At 40.3% G+C, this 17,437-nt stretch overlaps 1 protein-coding gene across 6 annotated transcripts in view; it reads right to left on the bottom strand.

The window, feature by feature from the left end:
* The window catches only part of RAF1 (Raf-1 proto-oncogene, serine/threonine kinase), a gene marked incomplete at its 5' end in the record, with an annotated part of 29,839 nt that extends 15,521 nt beyond the window's left edge, over positions 1–14,318 (bottom strand). For 2 of the 6 annotated variants that reach the window (XM_079712093.1, XM_079712094.1), the window contains 4 exons: positions 1,035–1,133; positions 2,736–2,893; positions 3,186–3,288; positions 14,109–14,185. In XM_079712093.1, the coding sequence (XP_079568219.1) occupies positions 1,035–1,133; positions 2,736–2,893; positions 3,186–3,288; positions 14,109–14,185 (437 nt within the window). Of the gene's footprint in view, positions 1–1,034; positions 1,134–2,735; positions 2,894–3,185; positions 3,289–6,052; positions 6,166–14,108 lie in introns of all 6 variants that reach the window. The other 4 variants (XM_079712096.1, XM_079712091.1, XM_079712092.1 and 1 more) reach the window with 4 other exon arrangements.
* Positions 14,319–17,437: the final 3,119 nt, after the last annotated feature.

Genomic DNA, 17,437 nt, shown 5'->3' with positions numbered 1-17,437 from the left:
AGATTACTCGGAGTTTTGTTTAAATTCAAGTAGCACCATGCATAGATTCAAGAGATAAAAGACTTTTTTTCTAAGAGAAATTGCTCTATCGCAATTGCCTTTCCAGGCAATTCAACATTAATGCCTTCAGAGGCCTGGTTTCTTCTACCTAAATCTTCAGAAGCAAGTACAGTTTTTCGGTCAGGTTTGCTTTTCAAATTATCAAGAAAAATAAAAGCCATATACAAATATATCCAGATATCACTTCAGTACAAATTCCTTGTTCTGAGATATACTTGCCTTTAACAATTTCCATGATAGTCTTACAAAGGCCAGTAAATATTATATGATTATATATAAATTAAAGTCACATATTTTGGACAAAGATGTAGATTTATTTTAGGTTCCAAATTCATGTGTAACAGTAAGGAATGTGGACTCAACAAGACTCTGATTTTAAAGCTGGAAAACAGAGTAAAGACAAATTATGTGCAAACTCACAGGCACATTAAAAGAGATATTTATATTAAAAATCTAATTAGATTCTTTTCAAGATAGCAGTTTATTCAATATTGGACTGGCTAAAAAGTTCGTTCAGGTTTTTCCGTAAGATGTTATGGAAAAACCCGAACGAACTTTTTGTCCAACCCAATACCATGGTTTTAGCAATGCAAGGCCATATATAAGCATTTCAAAGTTGAGGGTTTTATTTTTACCGAATCATTGTATATCGTTTTGGAATGCTCTCCCTGAGGCTCACTGCATACTGAGGAAGGCAAAATCTCAAACTCTTTAAAATGTAATGAGATACAAGGGACATGCTAGGATAATAGAATAAATTGTAGTCAGAGTCACTTTCCAGAATTTAAGAACTAGAGGACCACAGAGAAAAAGTTCTAGAGTTTTGCTCTAACGCCAATGCTGAGTTCCACAGAAGCAGCGAAGGGTTTACACAGAGAAAGGAGGGAACGCAAGGGAACTCTTGTATTCATGCTTTCAATCCCACCTGCCCCAATACAACTTTCCAAAAGAAAAGCAGTAGGTAAAAAAAATACCTAACAGGCATCCGGGAAACAGACTCTCGCATCCGACGCATTGTCAAAGAAGGCAGTACTGGGACCCCACTATCACCAACAGTGGAATTTGGGAACAGCCTAAATGAAATCAGAGGAAGACTGGTTTATAGACTTGCAGTAGTAATTTTACAGTCAGCCTGCCTGGCCTTGCAAACTCACAGCTACTCAAAGTCAACTTTTCCTAGTCACATTTTCCTGGACCATTTCAGGCTACCCAGGGTAAGGGGCTACCCAAGTGACTGGGTTTGAATGACTACAGAATGTGAACAACCTTGACGGGCCAATGAGCACAGAGTCTCTAGTATGCATGTCTAGGAAATACTGGCCCAATGTCCAGCCATATCAAAATAATGTATTCTTTTAAGCTAGAGTAGGGCACTTTATAACCTAAATCACACAGAGCTTTTCAGAAACACTGTCTTGGAAACGCACAAATGAAAAGACAGAAATATGAAGGATAGATCACCTTCAGCACCAAAAGTCATAAATAAGAGGAAAAGTGATATTAACTTTAACTGGGCATCTTCCCTCCATGAGATGAGCACTTGGTGCCCGATAAGTTCACGTTATCTCAGTTAAGCCTCAAAAGAACACTGCAACCATGGTAATACCCCCGTTTTTCAGATGAGTGAGCTTAGACTCAGAGGGGATTACAGATAGTTAATGACAACATTGAGATTTTGACCAATTTCTGCTAGACTCCAAGTTTGTGCTGTTTATGCTACCCAAGCTCTCTTTGCAAAAGCAACACGTGACTACCACGAAAGCAAAAAAGATGTTCCCGTGGTAGTTTAATGATAACATTCCCTTAGTTTTTCTAGTACCTTCAAAATAGGATAAAAGTTCACCTTTGACTTTTCATATCCCTGCTAATAGTTTTTAAGAGGTTCTTTGGAATATGGAACTTTTAATTTAAACCTTACTAAAAAAACCAGTTTGTCTATATGGAATATATTTTAGTAACTGGTTTGTCTCCTGAGGGACACATGTGGGTTTTTTTTGTTGTTGTTGTTTTGTTTTGTTTTTGCAGTACACGGGCCTCTCACTGTTGTGGCCTCTCCCGTGGCAGAGCACAGGCTCCGGACACGCAGGCTCAGTGGCCATGGCTCACGGGCCCAGCCACTCCGCAGCATGTGGGATCTTCCCGGACCGGGGCACGAACCCATGTCCCCTGCATCGGCAGGCGGACTGTCAACCACTGTGCCACCAGGGAAGCCCCGATACATGTGTTTTTTAAGGTTTACTGTAATATCATTTTAAGATTAATGTTTTCCCTAGTTTGAGGTGAAGAAAACAGCACCAACTTTCTGCTCCTTCTCGATGTCAGAGGTCTGTTCAGTGTTATTTAAGAGTAGACAGAGTAGTGTCTACTAGCAACCTAGTAAAAAAAAGTCTGGGGGGGGTTTCATATCCCTCTGCTCTTTGCCTTACTGAAGCACAGTATATCAATCTCTATTTGACAGGTAATACTCCTACCAGCTCGTTTTAGAGTGTTATATACCACCTTAAAACTTGCTAGTTTCGGAGCTGTCATGTTTCTAAAGTAGATCGTTTCCAGATCATGACAATTCATTTAATAAGTCTAAAACCCAGACTTGTCAAATATACAGTATGCATCCTCAAAAGGGGTTTATATCTCCCTGCCCCCTTATATTCTTTGAAAAAAGAACAATGCCTTACAAGAGTTGTCTGATATTACTCCAGTCCACACACATAGTAGGTACTTTGGTGCTACAATGCTCGTGAAACTTGTAGCCACAAGTCTGACATCTAAACCCATTTAGCAGGAACTTCTGACAGATGTCACAGAAGGCAAGCTTCAGGAAGGTCTTCCGAGCCTGGAACAAGAACACAGGTGTAAATTATACTGAATAAAAAACAAAATAATTTCCTTCTTGACCCCCAAGAGGTTTTATTAGAATGAAGAATCATACTTCCAACATCTGTAAAATTCATACACAGAAATTAAAGTACATCTGTGATCTAATGACACCTAAATTGCTTTACTGTAAACAATGGCACAGCTTTAAACAATCCAACAACATAGATACTTATTATCTCTGAGAAATTCCTATTGTGCCAGCCAAAGCACCCAGCATACCACAAAGAGAGAAGAGATCTGCAACTTACAAAGTTGTGTGTTGTGAGTGGAACATGATCCAGGAAATCTACTTGAAGTTCCTCTCCAATCAACGAGGCAGCATCAGTATTCCAATCTAAACGTGCTTTTTTACTAAAGAGGATTTAAAAAAACATAATATGAAAGGGAAATACTTAAATTAGGTGAAAGAGTTGAATACCAGTAATAACAACAGCTACCATTTAGCTCATGCTACATAAACATAAAACTTAACTTAAATCCCATACAACACTGACATTTAATTCATACAACAAACCTATAGGGACTTCCCTGGTGGAGCAATGGATAAGACTCCGTGCTCCCAATGCAGGGGGCCCGGGTTCGATCCCTCGTCAGGGAACTAGATCCCACATGCATGCTGCAACTAAGAGTTCGCATGCCGCAACTAAGGAGCCTGCCTGCCACAACTAAGACCCAATACAACCAAATAAATACAAAAAAAAACAAAAACAAAAAACCTATGAAGTGGGCATTATTATCCCCATCTTAAAAATGACAGAAATGGGGCTCTAAGAAGGTAACTTCGTCAAGGCCACACACAGAGTGTAACAGTCTATTTGGAATCCAGGTCAGTCAGACTCCAAAGGTTGTACTCTTAGAATAAAGCTTTTTTTAACAATGAAATAAAACAATCTCATGATAAAGGAAATATGCAATAAATTGGACTTTATAACATTAAAATCCTATAAAAATCCTAAAATCCTATAAAATGGGTTATAAATATTGCTACAGTAGCAAAATTTAATCTTCACTAGCCTACTTCAATCTAGAAAATACATAAATAGAAAGGAATCACAAATAAAATGCACTTTTCTATGACGATTGGGCTCAAATCTGTAGAACTGTCTGCAGAGTCTATACATATAAATTGATGAAAGACTTAACTGTCTTAAAATTTACTCTGAAACCACTCTTTCTATGCCTAAACAAGACAGAAAAATGGGTACATTTAAGTAAAAATTAATTCCCAGTTCCTTTCTCATGTCTTATCTAGTTTATCTGGCCCAACTCCTGAAGGAAGAATATTCTCAGGTAGGGAGAGAACACCACATATACAGCACCATTCTAACCTCTCCTTTCACCTACGAGAAGCCTATTAGAGCCATCTTTCTGATTATATGGCAGGAAATAATCCAGCCCTTAATATAATTCCCTATACAAGGTCTGGGAAACCCAACATTACTCCAAAGTCCTGCTTTACCCTAATGAAGAGGGAGAGGGTGAGTCCTGTTTCCTGATCAGTCTTGAGGTGCCATCCATCCAAAAGAGAACCTAGGGTAGCTCCAAACAAATACAGCCATGGACAAGAGTGGCTCAAGCCCCTCACTGTCTCAGAGTCTCTCTAGTCTTTAGGGAGCACTAGGCACTGGCTTGGGGACCAACCTGGGACTGTACCCACATAAAACTGGCATCTGCTTCAAAGATTTGCACTTCAGCAAAAAAAAAACCCTAAGCTGATAGGAATAACATAAACAGATGAATTTTATGCTCACCCTTTTTGTTGCAGCAAAAATAGAAATGAAACTTTTCTGATAAACAAGGAAAATAAACAATGAACAGGCTGGGGAAACAGCATAAACAGGCCTGAAAGAGTTAAGCAATCTTGGTTATTCTTTAGCTGTTACTACTAACAAACACTTGTAGCTAGACTTGTCCTTCACAAAACTAAACAAAGCTAATTACTCTCTGATTCCATATGAATTGTTCCCTGCACCTGGCATTTATTCTGGCTGCATTCTCTTGTAGCAAATCACCCCTTGTAGCTGTTTACATTTCATAAAGAAGGTCACCCGGCTGATAACCCAGAGATAAATGGACCCAATTACCAGGCTGCCTGATGCCAACGGTGACTGTTTCTAAAATACTGCAAGAAGAAGAATACAAGACCTTCACCACTTTCATCCTTATCACTTACCCTGGACTGCTAGTTCCACCTGTAAGACCCCCTGTAATTCCCCAGGACAGGGGGACACAGTTCTTGAGGCGCTAGCCTGCTGTGTCTTCCCTTTGCCTGGCAAAGAAAATAAAAAGCCTCTCTATTTCTTATCTTCCAAATCTCTGTCTCCATATTTTTATTTGGCATCAGTGAACAGGGAGCCAAATTCCAGCAACATTTTGAGTACTCATCCCCTAGGCTAGTCTCTCAAGCTGGGGAGCCCCTTGAAATATAAAAGATGTAAGCTAAAGATCAATAACAGAACCAGTACTTTCCAAGAAGAAGGTAAAATTAAGGTTATTATCCCAGATTTGGGGGGAAACAGTAACAAGTAACAGATAGTCACAGATGGCTCTGATGCTACGGGGTATTACTCCTAGACTTTGAGGCAATGCCTCTATCTTGCTACCACCATTAGGAATAGGATGAACTACACTGATCCTCCTTGAAGCAGAAATTCTCCTGCATCTTTTAGCCCTGTGTCTGTCAAACTGCTGGGATTCAGTAAATATTAATTGAATAAAAATGAGTGAATTATAAAAGTTAATCTCTTAAAGACAGTATTCTTTAACTATAAATAATAATGAAACACTTTCTGAGTACCCACTCTGTTAACTGCAATATAGCAAACACAAAAATCTTGCTCTAGAGAAACATACCATCTGACATTACTGTTTCCTTCTATGGAAACACTATCCAACAACTAACATGTATTTTATATTCCAATGCAATGTTCAAGCAAAATTTTCAAGTTCTTGGTATCTTATTTTTCTGAATTGTCTCTTGATAAACAAGGGTATTCAAATATTCACTATTCTATAGGAAGCTAGTACAATTTTTTTTTATGAAAACAGTTATTATTTGCAGCTACGAAATCCTTACTAGTATGAAGGAAGAGCTGGCTGACTTTTGAGTTCTTACCCCTTGTGTTCGTGGAGAAGTCTGAAAGCTGCACAGCACTCTGGTTGCAGGCCCCTCACCTTGAGAGCTTTCATAAGGCAGTCATGCAAGCTCATTCCATTCCGCACATTGACCTACAAACAAAGGGTCACCTTTAGAACCAACACAGGCTGCACAAGCACATCCCTTGGAAAGGTGAATATAGAAATAAATCCATCAGTCTGTAAGGGTATATGTAGAAGATTTTATGACAGCATTGCTTGTACAGTTGACCCTTGAACAACACGGCTCTCAACTGCACAGGTCCACTTATACGTGGATTTTTTCAATAGGAAATACTACAGTACTACATGATTTGTGGTTTGTTGAATCCGAGGATATGGAACAGCAGATACAGAGCACATATACCAAGGGCTGACTGTAAGTTATACTCGGATTTTCAAGTGCACATGGGGCTGGCGCCCGTAACCCCCTGAGGTGTCCAAGGGTCAACAATAATGGCAAACACACACACAGAGGAAGCACCCAGAATGTCCAGCAATAGGTAAGTGCTTGAATAAAGTACAGAACATCTGTATGTGTCACACGGTGCTGCTAATATATTACTTATAATGACTCGTCAGAAGGTGTTCATATTAACTGGGGGAAAATATTTTTCAGAATAATACAAAGAGTAAGATTATTTAAAGGGTGGGGAACCTATATATGTTTATATATGTTATATGAGTGTGAAAAGATAGACACTCAGCTGTTACCCCTATGAGAAAGTAGTTGGGAGAGAGAAATGATCAACTTTCCCTTTCTACACCTCTAATTTGTTTGACTCAATGAAATGTTCATGCAAGCATAAATATCCACCAGAAAGGAAAATAAGCCAACCCAATCTATAAACAAACATGAGTTCTTCTCATCAAAACTTTGTATTTCAACCTATTTTCAACAAAATGGTTGATATTCCTAACAAAAATTCCATCTCACATGCACTTCAGACTAGGGAGGGCAAGCAGGAAGTGGAGGAAATAAAGCCTCTGCCCTGCTGTCAGGACAAACATCACTGCTAGTTTAAATAAATCTGCACACCCATTCCAGACAGCCTTAGGAGTATACGCCCCTTCACATCCCCCTGTACCCAATCCTCAAAAACTCAGCAGGCACTCAGAAGCCTAACAGAGGGACTTCCCTGGTGGTCGGTCCAGTGGAAAAGAATCCACCTTCCAACGCAAGGGACGCAGGAACTAAGATCCCACATGCCGCGGAGCAACTAAGCCCGCGCGTCGCAACTACTGAGCTCATGCGCCTCAACTAGAGAGCCTGCATGCTGCAAACTACAGAGCCCACAGGCTCTGGAAGCCACGTGCCCTGGAGCCTGTGCACCACAACTAGAGAAGAGAAAACCCTGCACCCCACAACTGAGAGAGAGAAGAGAAGAGAGAAGAAGCCTGTGTGCCGCAACGAAGAGCCCACACACTGCAACAAAAGATCCTGCATGCCTTAGGGCTTCCCTGGTGGTGCAGTGGTTAAGAATCCACGTGCCAATGCAGGGGACACGGGTTCGATCCCTGGTCCAGGAAGATCCCACATGCCGCAGAGCAACTAAGCCCACGAGGCACAACTACTGAGCCCGCGTGCCTAGACCCCGTGCTCCACAACAAGAGAAGCTACCATAACAAGAAGCCCACACACTGCGACGAAGAGTAGCCCCCGCTCGCCACAACTAGAGAAAGCCCACATGTGGCAACAAAGACCCAACGCAGCCACAAATAATTAATTAAAAAATAAAAAATAAAAAGATCCTGCATGCCTCAATGAAGATCCCACATGCCACAACTAAGACCCGATGCAGCCAAAAATAAACTAACTAAATAAATATATCTTTAAAAAAAAAAAAAAGCCTAACATAAAGTGTGAGTGCCAGAGTGCTAATAATGGCAGCTATATAAAAATTTCACCTAAGCTCTTAAGCATTTCAATAAAAGCCCTATACATTTTGTTTTTAAAGCCAATAAAGTTAATCAAAAGTAAGGCAACTAGACAGTATGGGCTGTAGAGAGAGCAGAATGTAGATCAGCAGTGCTTGCAAACTGCCCCAAGTAGAGTCCTTCCACTGGGTGAAAGTGTGACATCTGACAGTGGCCAACCCAGTCCCTTCCCAGAGGGAGGTGAGTGATGTGTGTACTTATTTTAAAGGTTTAAAATATTTTTAAATATTCATTTACAGTGTTTCACAAGTTTATTTTAAAGGTTTCTTGAAGCAGTGATACCCTTAGAAATATCCCACTAACTTCCAGCTTCCAGACACAAAACAACAAAGTAAAGGGAGAGAGAATGATCTGAACTATGAATACACCAAGAATGAGGACAATAAAAAGTAAATCAGGGCCTCCCTGGTGGCGCAGTGGTTGGGAGTCCGCCTGCCGATGCAGGGGATACGGGTTCGTGCCCCGGTCTGGGAGGATCCCATATGCCGCGGAGCGGCTGGGCCCGTGAGCCATGGCCGCTGAGCCTGCGCGTCCGGAGCCTGTGCTCCGCAACGGGAGAGGCCACAGCGGTGAGAGGCCCGCGTACCGCAAAAAAAAAAAAAAAAAAGTAAATCAACACACACATTAACAGAAACATGACCTGTATCAAATACTGTGCAGTAGTACTTTGAAAACTGTAAAGTGGTATCTGTGCTATTTAATCTTCATTAAAAGTCACAGCTCAGGGCTTCCCTGGTGGCGCAGTGGTTCAGAGTCTGCCTGCCGATGCAGGGGTCACGGGTTCGTGCCCCGGTCTGGGAGGATCCCACATGCCACGGAGCGGCTGGGCCGGTGAGCCATGGCCGCTGAGCCTGCGCGTCCGGAGCCTGTGCTCCGCAACGGGAGAGGCCGCAACAGTGAGAGGCCCGCGTACCGCAAAAAAACCAAACAAACAAACAAAAAAAAAAAAAAGTCACAGCTCCAAGAGCTAGACAGTTCTTTAAATATCTTCTAATCCAGTGGGGTTCCCAAATGTGGTTGGTATTAGAATCATCTGAGGAGCCTGTGAAAAGATATTTTCCTGGCCTGCCCCCTCTAACACATCCATCTGATTCAGTCATCTTGAATGAAGCTCAGGAATCTGTATTTTAAACTGCTTCTCGGGTGATTCCAGTGGTAATTAATGGGCCTCAGCTATGATCCAATCACTCATCCAATAATAATTAGCAGCAGCAGTTAGTCAAAGAGACACATGTTTACAAAACAAATGACAAGAAAAATTCAAAAAACAAGCCACTACTAATTATTCTAAAATTATTTAAATCAGACGTAGATCCTCTCTATCACTCTTCTCTCTACAACTCCCCATGGACACAGGTTGTAATCAGCTAAATCTGACTAATCTCTGGAGCCCACTAAGTGATTATGACAGTCATTCTGGGCTCCAGCAGTGAAGCAATCTGGGGATGATTAGAAACAGCTGACTGGCCATGCTGGCCAGCAAATGACTCCTTCCTCCTGCAATGCTCCCCTGAAGCTGGGTGCCTAGTGAAAGAAGGTGGTTCTTCCAGAGACACACAGTCCATCTCTGGTCAAAGAAACAGAAGAAACTAACTTTCTCTGACAGAACCTTCTCAAAAGCTGTCAGAGAGAAGTCAAGCTTCCAAATCAGTCATCCCCAACCACCAGTTGTGCTCAATTGAAGGCTGTCAAGTATACACAAATGTCGGACTTCCCTGGTGATGCAGTGTTTAAGAATCCACCTGCCAATGCAGGGGACACGGGTTCGAGCCCTGGTCCAGGAAAATCCCACATGCCGTGGAGCAACTAAGCCCGTGTGCCACAACTACTGAGCCTGCGCTCTAGAGCCCGCGAACCACAACTACTGAAGCCCGCACGCTCTAGAACTCATGTGCCCCAACTACTGAGCCCGTGTGCTGCAACTACTGAAGCCCACGTGCCTAGAGCCCGCACTCTGCAACAAGAGAAGGCCCCACTCGCCACAACTAGAGAAAGCCTATGCACAGCAACGAAGAACCAACACAGCCAAAAATAAAAATTTTAAAAAAAAGTATACACAGATATAGAAAACACTCAGAAATAATCATAACTGCCATTTTACTTATGAACTAGCCACTGTAGTCAGCATGAGCCTCATTTTATAAAGGTCAGGAAACAGAGGCTCAAAATATTATGTAATTTGTTTAGATGATACAGCTTATCAAAGGCAATACAGGGATTTAAATTTGGGCCTTGTTGTCTTAAAGGCCCATACACTTAATTATTAAGCCAAACTAAGTTTCCCACTCTTCCAGGCAAACTAGTAGATGGGGGTGGAGAAGACAGTGGCAGTAACGCCCAGAAGCAGCACCAGATGATCTTCAGCTTCCCATCACATTCAGACTTCCCATCTGGGCTCTCCACTTAAGGTAAGAAAGAAAATTATTGAGAAAATAATGGGTAAAAATCAGTTTGCAAATGAAAGACTACTGTTGAAATATAAGGGGATTATTTATTTTGCCAGCCATTAAACTTTCATTTTCAGGAAAGGGAACAAAAATAAATTTACTCACACTTTAAAATGCCTTTGAGTTTTGCCTTCAGTTCAGAATGTACCTAAATGTACAACACTGTCACTGGAAGGCTCTTTAGGGTCACAAAAGAAGTATAAAGGAAGTTTTAGTAAAGTGGAGAGAGTTGAACTGTTAGAAACAAACTGAGAAAACTCTGGACTGTACTTGCCAACCTTGGAACCTTGCCTCGCCTAGGTACACAGAATAAACACAATGTACTGCTTTTACACAAAAAACAGAGGGTGGGAGAGGAGGAGGTGTGGACGTTTTGAAGGAAGGTTTTCTCAAATGTCCCACGCCAAGCAAAATTAGCACAACTTCACTTTTCTGTTTCAACCAGGTGTTTTTTTTTCCCCTCCCAGGACAGTAAGAAACTTTTTGAGCAGTAATTTTGTAGAAAAGTTGAGATTTTGTGTCAGAAACTATGCAGGAATAACTGGCTAGTTTAGTGTCCTTGGAAAAGAGCTGTGATTTTTAAGCTACCTCCAGCTTTGCCACAAGTCCTAGGAAATTTACCAAAATAATTTTCCTAGGTAATTTTATTTCCTTCAATATACCTGTAATATCAAAAAATTTTTAAATGAACAGTTTGCTTTAATATTCAGAACAAAACAGTTTTTTAATCACCAGAAATGTCTAACGGAATTTTTCAAAGAACCCTTGGAAATATATCCGCGTAAGAATGTACTATTTTCACCTCACACCAGTCAGAATGGCCATCATCAAAAAATCTACAAACAATAAATGCTGGAGACGGCATGGAGAAAAGGGAACCCTCCTACACTGTTGGGGGAAATATAAATTAGTACAGCCACTATGGAGAACAGTATGGAGATTACTTTAAAAACTAGAAATAGAACTACCCTATGATCCAGCAATCCCACTCCTGGGCATATATCTGGAGAAAACCATAATTCAAAAAGATACATGCACCCCAATGTTCATTGCAGAACTATTTACAATAGCCAGGACATAAAAGCAACCTAAATGTCCAACAGTAGAGGAATGGATAAAGAAAATGTGGTACATATATACAATGGAATATTACTGAGCCATAACAAAGAACAAAATAATGCCATTTGCTGCAACATTGATGGACCTAGAGATTATCACACTGAGTGAAGTAAGTCAGACAGAGAAAGATATATATCATATGATATTGCTTATATGTGGAATCTAAAAAAAGAGTACAGGGCTTCCCTGGTAGCGCAGTGGTTGAGAGTCCGCCTGCCGATGCAGGGGACACGGGTTCGTGCCCCGGTACGGGAAGATCCCACATGCCGTGGAGCGGCTGGGCCCGTGGGCCATGGCCGCTGAGCCTGTGCTCCGCAACGGGAGAGGCCCCAACAGTGAGAGGCCCGCGTACTGCCAAAAAAAAAAAAAAAAAAAAGGAAAGGGTACAAATGTACTTACCTACAAACCAGAAACAGAGTTACAGATGTAGAAAACAAACTTATGGTTACCGGGGTAAGGGGTGGAGGAATAAATTGGGAGACTGGGATTGAAATATGCACATTACTATACATAATATACACACTACTATATATAAAATTGGTAACTAATAGGGACCTACTGTATAGCACAGGGAACTCTACTCAATACTCCGTAATGGCCTATCTGGGCAAAGAATCTAAAAAAGAGTGGATCTATGTATATGTACAACTGATTCACTTTGCTGAACGCCTGAAACAAACACAACATTGTAAATCAACTGTACTCCAATAAAAATAAAAATAAAAAGGGCTTCCCTGGTGGCGCACTGGTTAAGAGTCCGCCTGCTGATGCGGGGGACATGGGTTTGTGCCCCGGACCGGGAAGATCCCACATGCTGCGGAGCAGCTAGGCCCGTGAGCCATGGCCGCTCAGCCTGCGCATCCGGAGCCTGTGCTCCGCAACGGGAGAGGCCACAACAGTGTGAGGCCCGCGTACCACAAAAAAAATAAATAAATAAAAAATAAATTTAAAAAAAGAAGAGTGTACTATATGTTTAGAGGAAATGTCAGTAAAGAAGACATTTCAGGCAAGACTAACAACAGAATGAAGGCCAAGAGCTGGGATAAAGCAAGGGGTGTGAAAGGAACATAAAGCAGTAAAATCTGCAACTGGAAAGCCAATTAACAAAGACCCTAAGTGGAACCCTATTACACTGCTGGTGGGAATGTAAATTAGTGCACACACTATGGAAAAGAGTATGGAGGTTCCTTAAAAAACTAAAACTAGGGACTTCCCTGGTGGTGCGGTGGTTAAAAAAATCCACCTGCCAATGCAGGGGACACGGGTTCGAGCCCTGGTCCAGGAAGATCCCGCATGCTGCAGAGCAACTAAGCCCATGCACCACAACTACTAAGCTTTAGAGCCCTCAAGCCACAACTACTGAGCCCACACGCCACAACTACTGAAGCCCACGTGCCCTAGAGCCCACGCTCCACAACAAGAGAAGCCACTGCAATGAGAAGACTGCACACTACAAACGAAGAGTAGCCCCCGCTCGCCACAACTGGAAAAAAAAAAGCCTGCATGCAGCAACAAAGACCCAACACGGCCAAAAATAAATAAATAAATAAATAAATTTATTAAAAACAAAAACAGAACTAAAACTAGAGTTACCATATGATCCAGCAATCCCACTCCTGGGCATCTATCCAGAAAAGATGAAAACTCTAATTCGAAAAGATACATGCACCCCAGTTGACAGTAGCACTATTTACAATAGGCAAGACATGGAAACAAGCCCAGTGCCCACCAATGGAATATTACTCAGCCATAAAAAAGAAATGAAATATTGTCACTGAAGAATATCATACTGGGATTTCCCCAGTGGTTCCATGGTTAAGACACTGAGCTCCCAATGCAAGGGGCCCAGGTTCAATTCCTGGTCAGGGAACTAGATCCCACATGCCACAGCTAAAGATCCCATGTGCCGCAACTAAGACCCAGCACAGCCAAATAAATAAATACTTAAAAAAAAAAAAAAAGAATATCATACCAAGTGAAGTCAGACAGAAAAAACAAATATTATATGATTATCACTTAAATGTGGAATCTAGAAATAATACAGATGAATCTATACACAAAATCAAAATAGACTCACAGATACAGAAAACAAACTTACTGTTACCGAAGGGGAAAGGTGGGATAAATAAGGAGTATGGGATTAAAAGACACAAACTACTATACCTAAAATAGATAAGCAACAAGGATTTACTGTATAACACAAAGAACTGTTCAATATCTTATAATAACCTATAATGGAAAATATCTGAAATATATATATATATATATATATATATATATATATATATATATATATCGGAATCACTTTACACCTGAAACTAACACAATACTGTAAATCAACTATACCTCAATTAAAAACAAAACAAAACAAAAACAGGTACAACTACAAAACACTAAAATAAAATTTTAAAATAAATAAAGACTCAAAGTGACAGTGAAGATTTTGCCTGCCTATAAGATGGGCAACATGATCCATAACGTTTTCTATAGGGTGATGGACAACTACATTTTCTGAGAGGCATGTTCACGTACCACTGTTCTTTGCTTGTTTGGCAAAAAAACACGGATAGTGTTGCTTGTCTTAGAAGGGTCTGTAAGTTTGCCATCATCTGATGCCCGACGCTGATAGCCAAACTGCTGAACTATTGTAGGGGAGATGCAGCTGGGGCCATCAAACACCGCGTCTCTGAATCCAAAACCATTGCTGATCGTCTTCCAGGCCCCCTGTATGTGCTCCATTGATGCAGCTTACACAATACTTAAACCTGGTAAAAATAAATAAATAAATAGACAAATAATTAGAATTCTTGAACAAAAGTAATTAACTCAACAATACAATATACAGAGTAATTGTGAAAACAGTAGTATGTGGGCTTTCTTGTAGGTGACATCTTCTGCTTAAATAAATTACTCAGAAAACTTCTATTTTAGTATATTTCCATAGAATATTTCATAGACAACTCAAAAATTAACAAAATGGGGATTAGAGATCTAAAGACTCATCAAGAGTTATACCACCAGTTAAAAGCCAACCTGGAACTATAAGCCCAGGTCTCTTGACTTCTTATTCTAATATCAGGTGGGCCAAAAGGTTCATTCGGTTTTTTCCATAAGATGGCTCTAGTAGCACTTAGTTGTCTTTAACTTCATTTGAAACAATTTTGTTAGATTGTATGTGACAGCTGTCGTATCAGCGTGCATTTAAAACAAGACATCAAAATTGGTGAATTTTTGTGTAGCCATTTTAATATTGAAGACGGAAGGAAAAGAGCAACATTTTCGGCATATTATGCTTTATTATTTCAAAAAAGGTAAAAATGCAACTGAAATGCCAAAAAAGATTTGTGCAGTATATGGAGAAGGTGCTGTGACTGATCAGACGTGTCAAAAGCTGTGAAGTTTCGTGCTGGAGATTTCTCACTGGAAGATGCTCCACAGTCGGGCAGACCAGTTCAAGTTGACAGTGATCACATCGAGACAGTAACTGAGAACAATCAACGTTATACCACATGGGAAATGGCCAACATACTCAAAATAGCCAAATCAAGCACTGAAAATCATTTGCACCAGCTTGGTTATGTTCATCGATTTGATGTTTGGGTTCCACATAAGTTAAGCGAACAAAACCTTCTTGACCATATTTCCACATGCAATTCTCTACTTAAACGTGATGAAAACGTTCCATTTTTAAAACAAATTGTGACGGGCAATGAAAAGTGGATACTGTACAATAATGCGGAATGGAAGAGATTGTGGGACAAGTGAAATGAACCACCACCAACCACACCAAAGGCCGGTCTTCATCCAAAGAAGGTGACGTTGTGTATATGGTGGGATTGGAAGGGAGTTCTCTATTATGAGCTCCTTCCGGAAAACCAAACGATTAATTCCAACAAGTACTGCTCCCAATTAGACCAACTGAAACCAGCACTCGACAAAAAGCGTCCAGAATTAGTCAAGAGAAAACGCATTATCTTCCATCAGGATAACGCAAGACTGCATGTTTCTTTGATGACCAGGCAGAAACTGTTACAGCTTGGCTGGGAACTGCTGATTCATCTGCTGTATTCACCAGACATTTCACCTTCAGATTTCCATTTATTTAGGTCTTTACAAAATTCTCTTAATGGGAAAAATTTCAATTCCCTGAAAGACTGTAAAAGGCACCTGGAAGAGTTCTTTGCTCAGAAATATAAAGAGTTTTGGGAAGATGCAATTATGAGGTTGCCTGAAAAACTGGCAGAAGGTAGTGGAACAAAAGGGTGAATATGCCGTTCAATAAAGTTCTTGCTGAAAATGAAAAATATATCTTTTACTCTTACTTAAAAACCGAAAGCACTTTTTGGTCAACCCAGTACTTTTCCAATTCCACTTCTCTCCTTCTTTTGTTACTGTATATTAAGTATGAGCAACTATACTTGAGTATGAGTAACAATTAGTACTATGAGAAAAAAAAGTGTAAGCCATAACTTTCTGCCTTTGAAGAAGGAAAAGAAACTAGTATTCTAGGATGTGTGTTAGACACTTAATATATAATCTCATTTAATCTGTGTAAGCACCCCAAAAGATTTTAACTCCCTTCCTCCAACCACCCTTTATTTTTTAAACAAATAAGGCACAGAAAAACCATGCTACTTGCCCAAGAACACCCAGGTGATAGGTAAAATAACCAGATTCTGTATCTGTTTATATTTAAAGTACATGAACTTTCCAACATAACATTCGGAGTTCAGTTTTAGTGCAGAAACAAAGCTTATAAACCGAAGCAAGGAGAGACAGTTACCTAACAAAAAATAATCAAATGTTTTAATCGGGCAACAAGAAAACTGCAATGAAAGTCCATAGATAGTCACACAATGACAATAAGTCAGATACTGTGCAGTGAGGACGTGCAATGCCCTGACGCTGACTGGGAGTCAGCAACCATGCAGAAGTGAGAGGTATTTATTTCCTCCTGTAGAAAACAGTGAGGTTGACAGGGAATCCCATCCTTCCCAAGCCTTACTCCTTCAGAAACTTGTTTTATCTTATTATTAGCATTATTAACAATAGTTACCATTTACTAGGTGCCTACTATTATGAAACAGTATATACTGCATACAGCCCACTCATATTACCCAACCTGATCCTTAGAGGATACTCTAGGTAGGAATTACATCCCCATTTTTACAGTCGAGCTTTAGCGGGCAGAGGTGGGATTCAGAATTGCGCAGCTCTGTTGACTCCAAAGCCCTTAACCTTCTCATATATAACACTGACACTTGAAATCATTTAGTCAGAGCTAAAATGGCCTAGAGTTAATCCAAATGTCTTGTTCTTAACCAGAAGTTTCTGTCTGAATACCCACTAGGTACTATGCTCTTTCTCACATCACATGCCTGAAGCAAAAGGGGACAATACATATAACTATTCTTAGCTGACAGCTGAGAAAACTAGAAAAGTTTAGAGACTTAATATCACTACCTGGCATTACTCTCACAGTCTTGGCTCAACTTTTTTGGAGGAGAATATGGTAAGAAACTATTAAAGTTCTGAATTGTTCTTAAAGACTGATCTGGTAATTCAATGTCACTCTAGGAATTTAATCTACAGAAGTATAAGGCAAGTGTATAACGATATATGTATAAGCATCTTCATTAGAGCATTGTTCATATCCTTAAAAAATTGGGGAGAACACCAAATACTTAACAATAAGGAATTAAACAAATCATGCTAATTCCCACGTGATAAGTAAAGTAGATCTGTAGGTGCAAAGGTGGAAAAAGCTACCCAAGACAAAACAAAAAATGACAAATGTAGTTTGAACCTCTTTCATACTCATCTAGAAAGAGGGAGGGAAATCTAGAATCATAAAGAAGGGA

The sequence above is a fragment of the Hyperoodon ampullatus genome, assembly GCF_949752795.1.
Source record: "Hyperoodon ampullatus genome assembly, chromosome: 10".
NCBI classification, from domain to species: Eukaryota; Metazoa; Chordata; class Mammalia; order Artiodactyla; family Ziphiidae; genus Hyperoodon; species Hyperoodon ampullatus.
The sequence above is the reverse complement of the archived record's forward strand: the minus strand, read 5'-3'. Positions and strand labels throughout refer to the sequence as shown.